A 19248-nucleotide genomic window follows, 5' to 3' on the forward strand; every position below is an offset into this window, starting at 1 on the left:
TGAGCCCCGCATCGGGCTCTTTGGTGACGGCTCGGACCCTGGAGCCTGCCTCCAATTCTATGTCTCCCTCTCTGTCTCTCCCTCCCCCACTCACACTCTGTCTCTCTCAAAAATAAACAGACATTAAAAAATTAAAAAAAGAAAAAGTTCTGGGATGGAAAGAGGGATGGGTAAATGAATAGACATGTGATCAAGTTCAATATTGGTTGGAGACTTCTAAGTGATGGGCATAATGGTATTTACAATTCTTTAAACTTTCTTGTACATTTGAAATATTTCATAATAAAATGTTGGGGGGATTATAATTTAAAAGCAGTTTTGGGGCGCCTGGGTGGCTCAGTCAGTTAAGCGTCCAACTTCAGCCCAGGTCATGATCTCACGGTTCAAGCCCTGTGTCGGGCTCTGTGCTGACAGCTCGGAGCCTGGAGCCTGTTTCGGATTCTGTGTCTCCCTCTCTCTCTGCCCCTCCCCAGCTCGTGCTCGCACTCTGTCTCTGTCAAAAATAAATAAACGTAAAAAAAATTGTTTTTAATAAATAAATAAATAAAAGCAGTTTTGAGGGGCACCTGGGTGACTCAGTCAGTTAAGCATCTGCCTTTGGCTCAGATCATGATCTCATGGTTCATGAGTTCAAACTCCACATCAGGCTCCATGCTGACAGCGTGGAGCCTGCTTTGGTTTTTCTCTCTCTCTCTCTCTCTCTCTCTCTCTCTCTCTCTCTCTCTCTCTCCCCGCTCTCTCTCTCTCTCCGCCCCCTCTCTCCTGCACTTCCCCCACTCGGGTGCACACAATCTCTTGCTCTCTCAAAATAAATTTTTAAAAAACATTTTAAAAAATAAATAAAATAAAAGCAGTTTTGAATGGCAGACATTCTGAAGGAGAAAAGTCAGTTTTCAAGACTGCACCCAACAAACTGATCTCCAGATTTGCAATGAAGAGCTCAAAAACACTCTAGTTCTCTAAGGAAATGTCAAGTACTGATACAGAGCTGCCAACTCTGTTTTTAAACACCCAAATTATAGAAGACTGTTCCAAGAACACCGAAAGTTAACAATTCAGTTTTCACAAATACTTGAGAAGGCCAAAACTTAGCAAAACAATTTTCAAAAATAAAGTATCCAAGTATTTATTTTGCCTTGCTAGAGTAAGTTCTTTCATTTTGCTTCAATTCATAACTTGTCTATTAGCCAGCAGGTATTTGTGGATATGCAGAAACTGATTCATAATTCACAGAGGACTATTATGTATATATTTATGTAAGAAAAAGAGAGAGAGAGAGATTTTAAAAGTGTAGGCTACTTTTGTCCTCCATTGTACTTGCTGCTTGCACATCCAGAGTGAATAGACAGAGGATGTGAGTCAAACTGCTGGTGCCTTAGCCGGCCTCATCTACCCAGTGCCTCTTACAATAGGGGCATTCTACTGGGCTGAGCATGATTCTAGCATACATAAGCAAGCATTTTCTTATCATAAACTTAATCACTAGCCAAATGTGTCTTCTGGAACTCAGCCTCAGTGACATGTTCCTCAAGTGTCACTGGAGGAAAATCTGCATGTTCATGGAAAAATAGTTTGTATGTCTCTAATTCTAATCCTTCCTTGGGCATTATTCAAGGATAATTTTGACGATCAGTAATTTGTCATTACAATCCAACTTCAGAACCTCACCTCACATAAAATACAACTACACTGTACTTTATTCATGTGAAATATGAAGAGCTCTGGATCGGTGTCAGCAAAGGTAGATTCTAGTCTCAGCTCTACTACTAACTAGCTGTGTGATCCTGGGCAAGTACCTATAACCTGAGTTTCAATTTCCTCACCTATATAACAAGGCAATTGGTTCAGATGGTCTCTAAGTTCCCTGACCACATATCTATGAATCATGGATACTTTTTCCAAATTTGTTAGCAGTATGTCTAGCTAGTGTTATTTACCTAGAAGTAATATGTTGTCTAATGGTGAATAACACAAATAGCTATCAGCAGCTCAGAGGACTAGGAAGGTTATCCAATACTAACACGCTGTGAAGTTTGAGAATTTTCCTTTCCAGAAAGTAAAAAAAATGAAAATTTTCACTTGAAGACCTCTATTTCCCCAAAACGGAAAAAATAATCAGCAAGAGAATCATTAAATTATAGACCATTATTGGAAGGAGGTGTAAATAAAGTCAGTTGTTCTAAAATATAGTTTTAACCATGATCTCTAGAAGATGGTTTAAAATGAAATAACCTATTACATAATAGGTTGCAAAATACAGAACGAGAATACAAAGAACTGTTTGCTCTGACTAAAATATTTAAAATTCACTATCTGGACGTTAAAAAGCATTAGATAAAGATAGTTTTGTTCCCTTTGCCACCTCTATATTTAACAAACAAACAAAAAAATCTGCTCTCATTCTCATTATTTATAGCAATGGTTTACAAATCTGACTGTGCATTAGAATTATCTGGGAAGTTTAAAGGATTTTTTAAAAACGTCTGATGAGCAGACCTCACAAGTACAATTTGATCGGAATCTCTGGAGAGCATTAGAATCTCCCAGGCATTAGAATTTGGAAAAAAAAAAAAAATCTCCAGGTGAGTCTAACATGCAATCAGACTTCAACCCTCAAATATCACATATGGGAGAGGAAGTTGGGGAGGGAGCTTGTTTTTATTGTTGAAGTGATGGGTCAGCTGAAGCAAAAAGGAAAGTTTGTTTTGTCTTCATCCAAGAAATATAGGAATTAAAAATCCAAGGACCTTCAAAGTAAAACAAACATTTTTGGCATTTTTAAAAATAAAAATGTTTTTAAACTCCTAATAGCCTTCCTCAGTATATTAAAACCTACCAATTTATATCTGTAGATATATAGATAGATTATATATACATAGATTTAGATCTATATCTATGGAGTAAAATAGATGTTTAAATAAAAAATACTTTCTACCAAATTCTGTTTTCTCAAGTTGCATGGTATACAGATGCTCAATCTGTGTATTCCTTAAAAGCTGCAGTACATACATTTTGGAAATCTGTATCACATTATTCAGTGTATTAAGAGCATACAATAATTGTTTTATATGGTGTTGTATCAGAAATGATTAATTCTAGTGTTTTTAATTACAATGTCACTAATAAAAGCGGGTAAGATAGCAATGCGTACCTTAGTAACAGGAATCATTAGTAAATGAATGACAACATATCAAAATTTAAGAAAAGACACCTTTAGAGTCACCTTGGAATGCTGAGTAGGTAGTCTAAGGTAACACTCAGCTCATCCATATTTGTCTGTTCCAAGCATAATGGAATTGTCAGAATGAGGCCACTTCGTCGGTCCTTTCCTCCTATTAAAAGAAAAAGATACAAATATAACATGTAATAGATATTAAAGCACTAAATAAGTGTTTGAACCCAATGTTACTAAAACAAAGAGTGTTTATGATAGAAGTAAAAATACTATCTAATAGTTGTTTATCTTATATATTGTAAATGTTTATAGTAGTATAGCAAAATTATACAAATTTGAGAAAAAAGAAAAAAAAAATTCACCCATGAAATCTTCAGTTAAACATAGCAATTATCATTTTGTTCAATTTTCTTCCAGTCTGTTTCTTGATATAATCAATTCATCGAGCACCTATTGCATGTCTAGCACTATAAGCATTATGAGGAAAATAAATTTCTAATCAACCTAGGAAGAAAAGTTTTATGTCATAAGAAATAAGAGTATAAAATACAAATTCATTGGGTAGGCTGTGTATAAAATACATAAAGTATTACAAAAAATGACTCAGAAAATGGAGAAAATGATAACAGCTGTTATAAAGGTGCAAAACTTTATAGAAAAGACTTAAGAAGAATGGGTAGAATTTATTAGCTAAGCTAAAAGAGTATTAGAGTAATCTGTGACAAAGAATGGTCTGAGTTAACTCACAGAGGTCAGACAGGCATTCTGCGTTCACAAGGAGAAAAGTCCCGCCCAGCTGAGAAGAGCACATGGGACCTGGATATAGAAGCATGAAAGCCAGGCAGCGGAACACACTCCCACTTCGTGTACATGCAAGTCCTCTTCAATTTTCCATCAACATTAAAATCTAGCTAATACTGGGGCTCCTGGGTGGCTCAGTCGGTTAAGCGTCCAACTTTGGCTCAGGTCATGATATCACGGTTCGTGGGTTCAAGCCCCACGTTGTGCTCTGTGCTGACAGCTCAGAGCATGGAGCCTGCTTCGGATTTTGTTTTTTCCCTCTCTCTCTGCCCCTCCCCTGCTCATGCTCACTCACTTGCTCTCTCACAAAAATAAATAAAACACTAAAAAGGTTTTTTAAAAATCTAAATAATACACACAGCTTCTTTAAAAAGTTCCCCATGTGACTTCCACACTGAAGTCCGTTCTCTGACCCCAACGACATTTATGACAATTTCAGAAGCTTAAAAACCAGCAAATACTAAAAGTAAAAACGTCATATGATCGCTAGAAATCTATCAATAAAAACTGAAAGCTGTGAAGTGAAAAAAACAACGCCTGTGAGTGCCATGAGGGCAATTCATGACGTACCTACCATAAATGACCTTCTTTTATTAGGTTACCCATATAAATTAACAATACTCAACCAGTTTGTTTAACCTGAATAAATGTAATTTCAAATGGCTCAACTTAATAGATAATCAATAGTGACTTCAACTACTCATGGTTTTGTTCAGGTTTTACTTTTTAAAAACCCATACCCATGAGTATCAAAATGTCTCCCCCAAATGATTTTGGTTTAAAAAGTTTTTCTCTATTATTAAAAACATTTGAAAATTATTGGTTGAAATAATTAACAATCAATAGAGGAAGTCTAGAGGGAAGGCCTAAGGGAAATTTTCATTTGCTCCTCAAAAATCGCTAAGCTTTATCATTGCATTAAGCCAAATGTGCAAAAAGGTTCATATCTGAACCACAGCATTCTGACCCACTATGGAAATGTCTTCAGAGGACAGGTCTAACACTCAGGACCACACTTAACCTCACACCCTCAAGTTTTCGCTAAGGGACAATAAAATAATCACTAGAGTAAACAAAAAGAGAGAAGCAAAGACGAAAAAGACTTTCAAGGCAGATATGGCCAACCAAGTCATATGCTGCATAGAGTCGAGTGTCATAAAAATGCAAAAATGCCACTAATAAAAATTATGAAAGAATAATAATATCCATTTTTGGCAACAGTGTAGGCAAATAGGCATTTTCATACACGGTTACAAGAAACAGAAATTCAAACAATCTTCTTAGAGTGTAATCTGACAAAACTTAACACAAATTTAAATACCAATTCTCCTTAATACTTCCACTTACGGGAATTGATACTGCTGAACTTGTACAAAGTACACAATGAATAAGAATGTTTCCTGTAATACCATTAATATCAGACAAGAATGGTGAAAATATAAGTGTCAACTGGTAAGTTTTTTAAAAAAAGGAAATACAACAATACTAGTGAAATTCAAGAACTTATTTTACCCTTTATAACATACACTAGAAAAACATGCCAATTTACAGAGGGATACAATACACTTTTTAAAAAGGACATTAGGACATTTATAGCCTAAGGATCAAGACAATTCTGATAGGATCTAAAGTGAAAAAGAAAAAGCACGATGATAAAAAAATTAAAAACAAAAAACAAAAACTCAAGTAACCCTTAACAGGCAGGCCACAGCGCCTATTCCCAACCGCATGCAAATTTACTCAATGATCCGTAATTCCAGAAAATCACTATACTCAGCGTACCACACTACTGCTCTCATACTAATACGGCACCTTGCAGTTTCTCTTTGATTCTTAGCGGATACACGCTTCTGGGTTAATAACTAGAGATAAATGCAAGCCTGTACAACCAAGTTCAAACAGTGCAAAGTGAAAGCAATGCAGCTGATACTTCCTAACTCCTCCAAGTGCACTGAAACGATCTCATGGAAGATGGAAGACAAAAGCTAGGATACAGGATATCATACCAACTAATTCTATATTTCAAAAACAATTACTTCAGTGCTGGCTAGTCAATTATTCTTGGCCAGTATTATTTTTATATAAAAAGTGAGATATCATGACATCTACCTTGTAGAGGTCATTTTAATCAATTACAGAATAAACACTGGCCTGCCAAGTACCAACAGTGACAGAGGTGGCTCGCACAGTTATCCATTCTGATTAAAAGAGGTCTCAAAATATCTCTGAGACAAAACCTTCACAGAAAAATGCAATTCTGTCAAACTTCTCAAAGAAAAAAAGTTTAAACAAATTTATACATCAAACACTTCCAATTTTAAGAAGAAAACATACCTGAAAGGAAGGCAAGCTTTTTCTTCAGAATAGGTAATATTACTGAGGCCTCCATTTTACTCCAGTAAACTTCCTCACTTCTGAAAACAAAGAAAGTTAAAGGTCAACTGCAAGATCATAACTATTCTATGAAATACATACTTATGATGGCTTATCCCAGGGTGTCTCAATTTCAGCATTACTGATATTTTGAGTCAGATTATTCCTTCTTTTTTGTAAGAAATGTCCTGTACATTGTATTTGGCAGCATCCCTGGCCTCTTCCCATTAGAATACCAATAGTATCCTCCCTTCTAAGCTCGAACAACCAAAATGTCTCCAGACATTGCCAAATATACTCTGGTAGGTAAAATCACAGCCATTTGAGAATCACTGGCTTAACTGTTTTTTTCTTTTTTGTTTTTTTTAAGTAGGTTCCACACCCAACATGAGGCTAGAACTCAGGACCCTCAGATCAAGAGGCACATGCTCTACCAACTGAGCCAGCCAGGCACCCCAACTATCTTAACTGTTTTTCAGAGCAGTACTCTTGGGCTACAACAGTGTCTAGCACATAGCAGTAACTGTATAAATTACCGTCGAATAGAAGAATGAACTACTCCATCTTTTCTCTATTGCTATTATATGACTTCCAAATATCTGACTTCAGTTCCACTACTAAATGTCTGTGTCTGATTTCTCACATTTTTGCTTCTTCATATCACACTGTAACACACCTTATGGTCATGTTTACCTCAAGACACTTCCTAATACACTGTTTCAATTTTTGCCCCCACTGTTAACTGTCTCCATCTCTCCACATTCTGAATTGTTTTAATTCTCCAGGAAAAAATCTGCTTAACCCAGTTGATTTTTCCTACCGAGGAATTGGTTTGGTTCCTACCACATTTACTGTTCTTGGTTTAATTTTCTAGTGTCCATTTGGCCACAGTCAGGGGTTATGGCTAAACACAAAATGGGACTATCCATACAGCGAGGCCTAAGGACAAGACAGCTTCCCTTAAAAGGGAGCTTTAACATGGCAGACACCTGGAGGCTTAGCCAACCCAGTATATTGTTAAAACAGGATTCTGAGGTGAGGACCTTTAAAACAAAACAAGAAAATTAAAGGTTCAATTATATTATCCACCTATACTTAATTGCATGTCTAAGAGAGTATTCTCCATCACATTTTATCCTTCCTGCCCCACCCCTCCTCACACCCACCATCACAATACTGTGGCAGTTACTTACAATACCCCATGAATTTGCATGTTATTTAGTTAAGCCATACTCTTTTTTGTAATAGCCTCCTCTTTCTTTTTAAATTGAGATAACTGACATATAGCATTGTAGTAGTTTAGGTGTACAACATGATTCAGTATTCATATTTATTGCAAAGTGATCAACACAGTCTAGTTAACATCTGTCACCATACAATTGCAAAAATTTTTTTTTCTTGTCAGGAGAATCTTTTTAAGGCCTACTCTCCTGGCAATTTTCAAATATGCAATACAGTATTATAAACTATAGTCACCACAAAGCATACTTTGTGACTCCACATGAAAGTGTATTACTTATTCGGCAAATAACTGCAATAAACTTACCCCATTTCAGGTACTGTGCTATCAGCTAGAGCTAAAAACTCAAGTCACAGCCCTGCCGTGGGGGAAAAAATGCAGTCTTTAAGAAAAAAAAACCTCAGATATTAACAAAAAAGAAAAAATGTAGCCTTAAAATTTGTCAAATAATGACTAAGCAAGATTAAAGAAGTGTATTATTTTACAGCTTTTGTGCATACAACTAAAACAATATCACCGTTATTTGTACCTCTCTTCACGGAAAAAATGCTGTCAAACTATATATATTCTTTACAAGTTATATTACTGAATATTTGTTTATAACCCGTTCATTTTTGTTCAGCATCAGCCCCGGCTGAATACAATTGGTAGGAAAAATGATGGAAAAATTCACACATTTCAAATCTGAAACTGGTAGTACTTTATGTTTCCAGATCAGTATCTTGACCTGATCAATCAGTTCGCCAGCCCTACAAAAACCAGACAGCTCAGATTCACATCTATGGTCCCTTCTCTTGTGACCATTGTTTCAGAGACCAGATTTGAAAGCTCAATGATGTCGGGGTTCAGAATGAGTTGCCCCAAGATATGCCCCTTGCACAATTATGTTGAGCTAAAACAGAAGACACAGGAAAAAACTCTGACCTTCCCCCAGCTGCCTAAAATAACTTCGATAAAGGGCCTGCTCCAGGAAGAGAGCTATCACTATTGATAACCACATTCTAATATTAAGTCAAGGCAATAGACAGGGAGGAACTTAAACTTTATTTTTTAAGATTTTATTTTTAAGTAATCTCTACACCTAACATGGGGCTTAAACTCACAACCCCAAAATCAAGAGTTGCATGCTCCATCAAGTGAGCCAGCCAGGTACCTGAAGTTTAATCTTTGATCAAATTTTCATATATAGGGATGCCTGGGAGACTCAGTCGATTAAGCATCCAACTTCGGCTCAGGTCACGATCTCGCGGTCTGTGAGTTCGAGCCCAGCACTGGGCTCTGTGCTAACAGCTCAGGGCCTGGAGCCTGCTTTGGATTCTGTGTCTCCCTCTCTCTCTGTGCCTCCCCCGCTCACACTCTTTCTCAAAAGCAAATTAAAAAATTTTTGACATATATGTGTATAATATACATGTATATATATACAATATATTTATAGTTTATATGTATAATGTATACATGTGTATGTATATATGATATGTATGTATATATCATATATACATACGTGCTACTATCTTGATTCATGCTAAGGCAACTTTTGCCTACCATTGCTTCTGCAATCATCAGTGCAAATGGCAAGTGATGTAAGAACTGTTATAAAAACAGTTTTGATCTCAGAGAGTTGTGCAAGCTGGAAGTAAGAGACCTGCTGCTCTAGGACGTCAATGGGATGCTCCCACAAAGGAATTTCAGCCCTGAAGGGGTAATACCAATACAAGTACAACTCAGTCATAGAAACAGAACTGGCTTCCTAATCAGACTTTTCTTTTGGCACGGATGCACAACCACCTGCCTTTGACTCCTTACTATTTTGAGCCTACTTTACCATCCTTATCAATTCTGTGAGCTGTATAATATCCTTCCAATAAATCCCCTTTCTACTTAAGTTAGCTAGAGTAGCCTTCTCAACTAGTCAATGGAGAAACTCGATTGATACAGGAAGCAAAACTCCAATTTAGAGTTGTAGATGGTGTCTGCTTTTTTAAATCTGTTACCATTTATTCTGAATGAAAATGTCCGTCAATACTAAGGTTTTCAGCCTTGCTACAATAAAACCCAATTAACCAGTACCCATGAGAAAATATCTGGAATTCCTAGGATCCCACAAGGCCTAAGAAATGACAGCTGCCGCTGACCCTTAAAGTAGCATCTGCGTTATCCAAGGTTTACAGGCCAAGTTATTGATTTTTACACTGAGAAGTACCAAATTTTTCACCATTGTATTCTCCATATAAAGTGAAAAAGGAAGATGGTCTCAGTTCCCAGTCTAGATGTACCTTCACACACTATGATATCCAGAAGCAATCTTATTTTTTGTCACTGTCTCCTGAGATGAATGCTTTATTCAAACTTTCCATTACTTTACTGAACCACCACAGCATGACGAAACACTAAATTGTTTTTTTTTTTTTTTTTAAGAATATGTTGAGACTGATGAAGTAGCTTAAAGTAATGAGAAATACAGTTTTGGGGTATGTAGGTCAATTCAAATGACCTGGTGGATAAAATGCGAAGCAGTCAAGAAATGAAAGCTGTGATGTTTACCCTTCTAGAGTCTCCTTTCCATCAATCTTTCACTGCTGTCACAAGAGAAGAGTAATGAAAAATGATTACTGTACTACTAGCTCCAATTAAAAATAGTTTTTCAAAAGTTATTTTAAAAATGTTTTTAATGTTTATTTATTTTTGAGAGAGAGAGAGAGAGCAAGCTGGGGAGGGGCAGAGAGGGATACAGATTCTGAAACAGGCTCCATGCTCTGAGCTGTCAGGCTTGAACCCATGAACCATGAGATCATGTCCTGAGCCAAAATTGGATGCTTAACTAACTGAGCCACCCAGAAGCCCCTCAAAAGTTATTTTAGATTTTGCTAGTCATTAGCACAGACATAAATAACAAAAAACAAATTTGCCTATCTCTGGTCATCTTATATATCTCACAGATAGTTAAAACAGTGAACAAAACACAAAAAAATAAAGGAAAATCTTGCAAAATACAACCATCCAATACCATCACCACAATAAAATGTAAAATGACACAAAGTCATGGCTGTTCTCTAATCGTATAGTTATAGATCAGTATTTTTCATAAGATGCTTATTCAACCAAAATATATCTGAGTGGATTATATTCTCAAACAAGGAATGAAACCAATGATGAATATTTACCTGACCTTAATTAATTAATAAAGCAAGGGAAAAAACGTTCTTAAAAACTTGCTAAATGAAGTTAAGAAATGGAAGAATTAAACAATTCAAAACACGCTTAATGAAAATGTCATATATCGCATACGGTCATTTAAAATGACCTATTTTGGGGGCGCCTAGGTGGCTCAGTCAGTTAAGCGTCGACTTCAGCTCAGGTTGTGATCTCGCAGTTTGTGGGTTCGAGCCCATGTTGGGCTCTGTGCTCTGAGCACAGAGCCTGCTTCGGATCCTCTATCTCCCTCTCTGCCCCTCACACGCTCTCTCTCAAAAATAAATAAACATTAAAATAAAATAAAATGACCTATTTTGTTACAATTTATTAAATATGAAAGAAGCAGAAAGTCAGAGTTTATAGCAAATAAGGTGCCTTAGAGACAAGTGAATAAGAAGAAAATATTCAACCATGACTGCAAGTTACCTTTAATCAAAAGTAAAAAACAAGGAAGTAAATTATCATCATTCCTAGATGCAAAATAAATTCTATCTAAAACAGAGAGAGCCCTTTATGGTTACAGACTATGAATTCTGAGAACTAGATATGTAAAGGAAATGAAGTTTCAACTGATATCTGTAAACATCTTCTACTTTGAGTATCTCTCTCAAAATCTTGGAGCATTAAAAGAGGAAAATTGGGGGTGCCTGGATGGCGCAGTCGGTTAAGCGTCCGACTTCAGCCAGGTCACGATCTCGCGGTCCGTGAGTTCGAGCCCCGCGTCAGGCTCTGGGCTGATGGCTCGGACCCTGGAGCCTGTTTCCGATTCTGTGTCTCCCTCTCTCTCTGCCCCTCCCCCGTTCATGCTCTGTCTCTCTCTGTCCCAAAAATAAATAAAAAACGTTGAAAAAAAAAAAAAAACATTTAAAAAAAGAGGAAAATTGGGGCAGCCAAATAAATTGCCATCTTGCCCCCCACAGAGCAGAGACCAAGTCTGAGAGATTTATCTTTGTATTCATTCATTCATTCATTCCTCATTTAACAAAATGGTAGTAAGCACCTAACAGATCAAGACAATGCTAGATGCTAGACAGACCTGGCATTCAACAAGTATCTAATAAATGAATGTATAAATAACGAAACAAACACTAAAGTAAAGCACCCTAGGAATCCTATCATTATCACAAGTACCTGGATGTCAACACCTTGTGGTGTTGCAAACATAGGATCACATGTACATGCTCTTCCTTCAAAGCAGCTTTTCCCAATTTCTTTCTACTGGGACAGTCTCACACAGATCCAGCAGGTATATAAATTATTGGGATGCTGGAGAAAGGCAGGTCTGTGATGGTGCTTAGATGCACATCAATGGTGCTACCAAAGGGCAGCCAGTAGAGGGCAGCAGAGGATGTGCTGAGTATCAGGAAAAGAGAATTGCAAGCCTTTTAATCAAGACTGGGCAAATTACACTTCATAAGAGATTGTAATTGATGACATGAGTGGGTGCACTGGAACTCCTCTCTCAATAAGTATAAATCAACCAGTTTATTTGGAAAATTTAGTTAGATTCTTCGAAGAGCTTTAACAACCAGTGAAAACCCATTAGGATAGCCTAAGGCTAACTAAATCATCTCTAATAAGTCTACATCATGTAGACACATAATGGCAATGAACAAAATCAGAATGCAAGCTCCTTAGCCTGCAGTTCCAGAAGAAATACTACAGCTGTCCTTAGACTCAGATCAGAATACCTCTGTTGTTACGAAATAAAAGCAATTGTGGAGATGGAAACAAGAAAGCACACATATAGATCCTCACTATCTAACTGGGTTCACCATATGTGTGTGTGTGTGTGTGTGTGTGTGTGTGTGTGTGTGTGTGTGTAATATATATATATATATATATATATAATGCAGAAATAAACATTACTCAACTTTACAATGATACATCAAAAGCAGATCACAAGCTGAAAATGTATGTAATTTTTCATTATGGCAGATGCCAGTGTATGATTATTAACTGGTTTTACAACAATATTGACAGTTCTAAATGGAAGAACAACAATCTTTTTGGATACAGTTTAAATAAAAATGATAAAATAATGGTTAGTTTTGACCAAAATACACATTTAGACAAAATTGCAATTCCTCTAAATAAAATTGAAAGCTAAAGTATGGCCATATAACACCACTTTTACAGATGCATCAGGACCTAATTTATTCAAGGAATAATGGAGGGAGAAAGGAAGAAAGGTTAGAAAGAGAAATATTTGAAGTTTGCTATGAAAATATCAATAATCTATCTGGAAAGAAAAAAAATTTTTTTAATTATTTTTTTTTAACGTTTATTTATTTTTGAGACAGAGAGAGACAGAGCATGAACGGGGGAGGGTCAGAGAGAGGGAGACACAGAGTCTGAAACAGGCTCCAGGCTCTGAGCTGTCAGCACAGAGCCCGACGCGGGGCTCGAACTCACGGACCGTGAGATCATGACCTGAGCCGAAGTCGGATGCCCAACCGACTGAGCCACCCAGGCGCCCCGAAAAAAATTCTATATTAAGTTCAGCTTGAACATTAAAAGTCCTATACTGTAACTTAACTTCAAAAATTCAAAAACCTACTGCTAATGGTAATGATAGCCCACCACTTAAAAACTCTTTTCAAAAACAATAAAAATAGCTATTCCTACACCACCATTCTAGCCCTGCCTATTTTTCGAAGGAGCCACAGACACTGATGTCTACAAGGTCAGAAACGTAAGGAACTTATTAGCCCCTTAAATATTTCTCTACAATTCTAGCTATTCTACCAAACCTTTAGCAGCTCCAAACTTCCATTTTGAAGGTCCAGCTTTAAAAATTCTTTAACACTATTAGTTTTTCAAATCTCTGGCTCCTCTTCTCCTTATATTAATTCTCAGGAGTTTGGCTGCTTCACCAAAACTGGGGAGGCAAAGGAAAAAGGAATATTGCTTTAGAGAATTACAGAAGAATAGAATTCCAGGAAAGTAATTTCTGGCATCTCCAGCTATAGAGTACCTCCTGGCTAGAGCCTCTTCAGAGGCTTCCAAAGCTCTCAGATGAGCTCTCTACCTGCATGGCTCAGTCTTAAACTAGCTCCAAGAAGCCTGGGCCACTTCCATTTCCAAGGCAATGATTAAGTCTACTGAGGTCACCTGGCTGGGTAGGTCTCTCTCCATCATCAGAGGAAGATGCATGCACAACCCTAATAACTTCACAAACTCATGGTCTCATTTCTAGATCCCAACCCCTCTTCACCTGCCATTGGTGTCTCCTGCCCTCCTCTTCACCTCAGAATTTCTCTGAGTACTCACCAAACTCCTCTCTCCCAGCCTTTATCGTAGACAGAAGTGTTCTTACTCTCTTTGGCAAAGACATACATGCCTTTCATTGAGCTGATCTCAGACAAAATCCAATATCCCAGATATAAACAGTTTAACAGATTTGAACAGAGGTTCATTACGTATCATCAGATTCCTAATTCCAAAGAATTGGCATACAAATTAATTTTTAGTAACCAATTATTTATATGCTGGATACCACACATTCACAAGGGAACTTCTGTACAAGGGAAATCTAACACAAATTGAGATTTTGGCACTATCACATTTTTTTGTTTATATAATGTCAGTATAAGGCACATAGCAAACACCACACTGGAAAAAAGGTAAAAAATTGTAAAATGGAAAACTACTCAAAAATGGAATTATAATATTACCAGGCAGAAAGAAGCCAGTGGAACATGTGAAGAGTTATTTTCCATCATGCTAAAAGTCTCATTTAAAAAACAATGTATATAAAAAAAATGTGATACGTTTAACGTTTCTAAGGTGAAACTACAAAAACAATACTGAACATACTACAAATCCTTTAACTTGTTCAGTAACTGAAATGTCACTTCACTATCAATGGAACAAAGTAATCTAAGGCGCATAAAAACTATTTATAGAATAATCACCTCTTTTATACCTCATAAGGACTATTAGTAATACCAGATACCTTTCCCAAGCAAAGACCTCCCCCACTAAAGAATTTCCCTGCCATAGGATTCTGTTTCAAAGAGCTGTTCCCTCTGAAAAGCAGTTTAGTGCAGCAGTAAATAAAGACCATGGCCTTGGAGACCAGGTGGGACTCCAAGGCAGCCACTTACTAACTAGGTGGCTTGGGCAATTCCTTTAATTTCTCTTCAGGGGCATAATCACTGAGCTCACAGGACTGAGGATTAGGTGAACTAACATTACTGTTAGTGTTTAATATACTCCAGGATGGTAGGCATTCAACAAATAGCACCTAGTATTAGCAGGTAAAACTTCCCTCCTCCACTAATTACTGATTTACTATCAATGATTTTCCAAAGGCCATAGTCAAATCATCCCCTCCTAAGGCTTTCTTGGTCCAACACACTAAAATGGCCACAACCCCATTACAACCAAATAACTTAATACACCCTGGCATTTTTTTATGTTCAAGAATTTTATTTCATCCTCACAACAACATACTATTTTGTTAGTATCCCCATTTTTTCTGATAAGTGAGGCACAGAGAATTTCCCAAGATCATACAGAAATTAACAGATTTATAAATCACAGACTTAGAACCATAGAGAGCATCTACTCCAACTTTTTCATTTTATTGATAAGGAAACTTAGTCTGTTTGGCTGCTATAACAAAAATACCATAGACTGAGTAACTTATAAACAATAACTTTATTTCTCATGGTTCTGCTCAGGCTGCTATTTAACAAAATACCATAGAGTGGGTGCCTTATAAATAACAGAAATTTATTTCTCATATTTCTGGAGGCCAAGAAGTCTAAGATTAATATGCAGGTGGATTCAGTGCCTGATGGAAGGCCCACTCCTGTTCTACAAAAGGACCGTCTTCTACATGTGTCCTCCCATGGTGGAAAGGGCAAGGGAGTTCTAATGGGGTCTCTTTTATAAGAGCACACTAATCACCTACCAAGGCCCACCTCCAAATACCTTCACACTGGGGATTTGTTTTCAACATACGAATTTGGGGGGGGGGGGGGGGGGGGGAGACACAAACATCAAACCTAAAACAGAAACTGAGATCTAGAGGACATATATTTACCCTCCTAAGGCTACATGGCAAACAACATTAAACCCAGCTTCAGGAAACCCTAAAACCTTGCACAGTGCTTCTCTCCACCGTATTATTTTATCATATAATAAAATATAAATTAAAAACACACAAATCGGGCGCCTGGGTGGCTCAGTTGGTTGAATGTCTGACTCTAGATTTCCACTCAAGTCATGATCCCAGGGTCGTGGGATAAAGCCCCATGCACTGAGCATGGAGCGCCTGCTTAAGATATTCATTCTCTCTCTCTCTCTCTCTCTCTCTCTCTCTCTCTCTCACTGTCCCCACCCCCCCCCCACTCTCACACACTCTCAATGTCCATCAATTCTGAATGGATAAACAAAATGTGGTATTATCCATGTAATAGAATACTACCTGGCAAGAAAAAGGAGTGAAGTATTAATACATGGTATAACATGAGTGAACCTTAAAACATACTAAGTGACAGAAGCCAGACACAAAAGGTCACATGTTACAGGATTCCACTTATATTAAATATCCAAAATTGGCAAATTCATAGAGACAGAAAGTAAGTTAATGGTTGCCCAGGGCTGGAGTAGGTGTGGGAAATGACTGGTAATGGGTGTAAGGATTCTTTTCTGGGGTGATGAAAGTGTTACAAGATCAAATTATGGTGACAGTCCCTGCAAATCTACTAAAAATCACTGAATTATACACTTAAAATGGGTGAATTCTATGGCATGTAAATTTTACCTCAATAAAACTGCCAAAAAATAATTTAAAAAAGTAAACAGAATTGTCTATTTTGTAGATTGGGGAAATCTGGATAAAAATGATGTACAATTCTGGAGCACCTGGGTGGCTCAGTCTTGTATGCGTCCAATTGTTGATTTCAGCTCAGGTCAAGATCCCACGGTCCTGGGTTTGACACTGACAGCACAGAGCCTGCTTGGGATTCTCTCTCTCCCCATCCCCTGCTCACGTGTGTGCACGCTCTCTCTCTAAATAAATAAACTTAAAAAAAAAAAAAAAATGACTAACAGTGCTGAAAATGTTCTATAAGGCAATATATAATCACTTTGTGTTTGCTGCTTCATTTAGAACTCACAACAATACTATTAGAATTAGTGTTGTCACCACTTAACAGCTGAATAAACTGAGACTTAGTGAGATGAAGAGAGGTCACCCTGCCCAAAGTCATGTAGTTCATAAACAGCAAAACTAGAATTTAAACCCAAGGCTGGGCCCAAGGCCTAAATACATTAGTTCCCATGCTCTTGTTTAATGTAGTAACTTTTATTATAAAATGAATAAAATCTTTAACAGTTCTTGAACAGATTGTTCATTTTTAAAATTTAATGACATGAACGTTGTTAGGGGAGTCTCCTATTGTCTAGTAACACTGACTTTTAATATTTGCAAATAGAATTTGTCTGGAATCTGAGTCAATAATGGGGCAGGGGAGGGATATACATAGAACAGACTTGGCAACGTGTTAATTGTTGAAAGTAGACAATATGTAAATAGTGGCTCGTTTTACTATTCTGTTTTTGTATGATCAAAAATTTCTGATAAGATTAAGAACACTCAATCTTAAACATGCCAATCCGGAAAAAGAGGAAGCCACAATCCTTTAAAATTGTTGCACTTAGCAATATTTTATTTCAAAATCAAGAAGACACAAGAAGTAGACTACATATAATTTTTAAATATTCACATAGTCACCATCATATTCTAAAACCTTTATGGAGAAAGATCTGAGTATTTGGTCCTCATGTAAAACTGCTGAGAAGGAAGAGATCAATTCTGTCAAAACGCAGAAACCAGGAGATAAAAAGAAGCAGGCAGGCAGGCAAAACTTTTGTTCCCTGTCTCTTCAGGTCTTTCATACCTTATGACTGGGGTCATTTCCTCAGCAGTCTCCCTCTCACTCTATCACCATGACCATATTATATACTATTTTTAATTAAATTACTAAGAAAAGCAAAAGCGTACGTCCACAATAGGCACTCACTGTAACATGTCAACAGCAGTGGTTGGTCAGAGACCAGGCAGATCTCCTAGGAGAAGAATCAATTAAATATTATATGGATTAGCCCACAAAAGTCCAAACGTTCTGCATGTCACACGTTTCAACACTTAAGAGCACAGTTCCAAATTTAGTAACAATTTATTTTAGCTATAGTCAATAGAACCAAAAAGGTTATGTCTGAAATCAAAAGTAGGTGTTAGATCTGAATGTGTTTGAATGAATGCGTGCGTCTGTCCAGGACAATATCTGGCACATGACCAATGCACATTATTTGCTGAATTAACTCCCTTCTTATGATCCCATCACAGTTTTCTCATTTCAGAGTCACTGGGCACAACAATTAGGAAACAGGAGAAAACAAGCTTAAATAATTTTAACTTGACAAAGCACTATGAATAGAGCATGCATTTACTTTGAGCAGAATATTAAATTACATAGTTCAGGAACCTTTACTGAAACATCTTGGGACCTGGCCCATCAAGATCATGAATGAAAAGAAGCACTGTATAAAGCCTGCTTTATGCTACAACCCACTGTATAACCTCTGGCTTTTAGAAGTGGCTTATTTAACTTTACTATCCTTACAGCCTAAGTGAGTTTTCATGAACATTTGGAAAAAGCCACTGTATATAATATGAACATTTTTCCATTTTCTGAAATTCTATCATCACTTTTATTACAGTATTCACCATCATCCCCTCTTCCACCTCACTTTCTCACTTTAGTATCTATCAATACTTTCCAGTTAGTAGTTCTTTCCTGCAATATTTATTTTTTCAAAAGTTTTTATTTATTGGGGCGCCTGGGTGGCTCAGTTGGTTAAGCGTTGACTTTGGCTCAGGTCATGATCTCACAGTTTGTGAGTTCGAGCCCCACGTTGGACTCTGTGCTGGCGGCTCAGAGCCTGGAGCCTGCTTCGGATTCTGTGTCTCCTCCTCTCTCTGCCCCTCCCCTGCTCATGCTGTGTCTCTCTGTCTCTCAATAATAAATATACGTTAAAAAAAAAATTTTAGAAAAAGTTCTTATTTATTTATTGGGGGGGGGGAGCAGGGAAAGGGCGGGGGGGGGGGGGGGGTGCACGGAATCCCAAGAAGGTTCCACCCTCTCAGCCCAGAGCACAACACAGGGCTGGAACCCACGAACCGTGAGTTCAGGACCTGAGCCAAAATCAAGAGCCAGATGCTTAACCAACTGAGCCAGGCACCCCTCTTGTGCTATTTAGACGGCTCCTGAATCTAGCACCCATCTATCACTGGCTGATTATCTGATCTGGAAAAATCACAAAAGAACCATAAAGGAAACTCTGGGATTCCTCTACACATTCGAAAAAAAAAAAAAAAAAAAGTTTTTGCTAGCAAGTATTTCTAATAATTGAGGCAATATAACTTCTGCCATCAACTAATTAATACTGT

The 19248-nt window shown here is 37.3% G+C and overlaps 1 protein-coding gene across 8 annotated transcripts in view; it reads right to left on the minus strand.

The window, feature by feature from the left end:
* The window catches only part of SESTD1 (SEC14 and spectrin domain containing 1), a 151475-nt gene that overhangs the window by 98952 nt on the left and 33275 nt on the right, over positions 1 to 19248 (minus strand). For 4 of the 8 annotated variants that reach the window (XM_042994805.1, XM_042994807.1, XM_042994806.1 and 1 more), the window contains 2 exons: positions 6311 to 6390; positions 3224 to 3332 (listed from right to left, as the gene is read on the minus strand). In XM_042994805.1, coding sequence (XP_042850739.1) covers positions 3224 to 3332; positions 6311 to 6365 — 164 coding nt within the window. In that variant the 5' untranslated portion in view covers positions 6366 to 6390. Of the gene's footprint in view, positions 1 to 3223; positions 3333 to 6310; positions 6391 to 13534; positions 13714 to 17818; positions 17865 to 19248 lie in introns of those variants that run through there. The other 4 variants (XM_042994804.1, XM_042994803.1, XM_042994802.1 and 1 more) reach the window with 2 other exon arrangements.

This window comes from Panthera tigris, chromosome C1, assembly GCF_018350195.1.
Source record: "Panthera tigris isolate Pti1 chromosome C1, P.tigris_Pti1_mat1.1, whole genome shotgun sequence".
Lineage (NCBI taxonomy): Eukaryota > Metazoa > Chordata > Mammalia > Carnivora > Felidae > Panthera > Panthera tigris.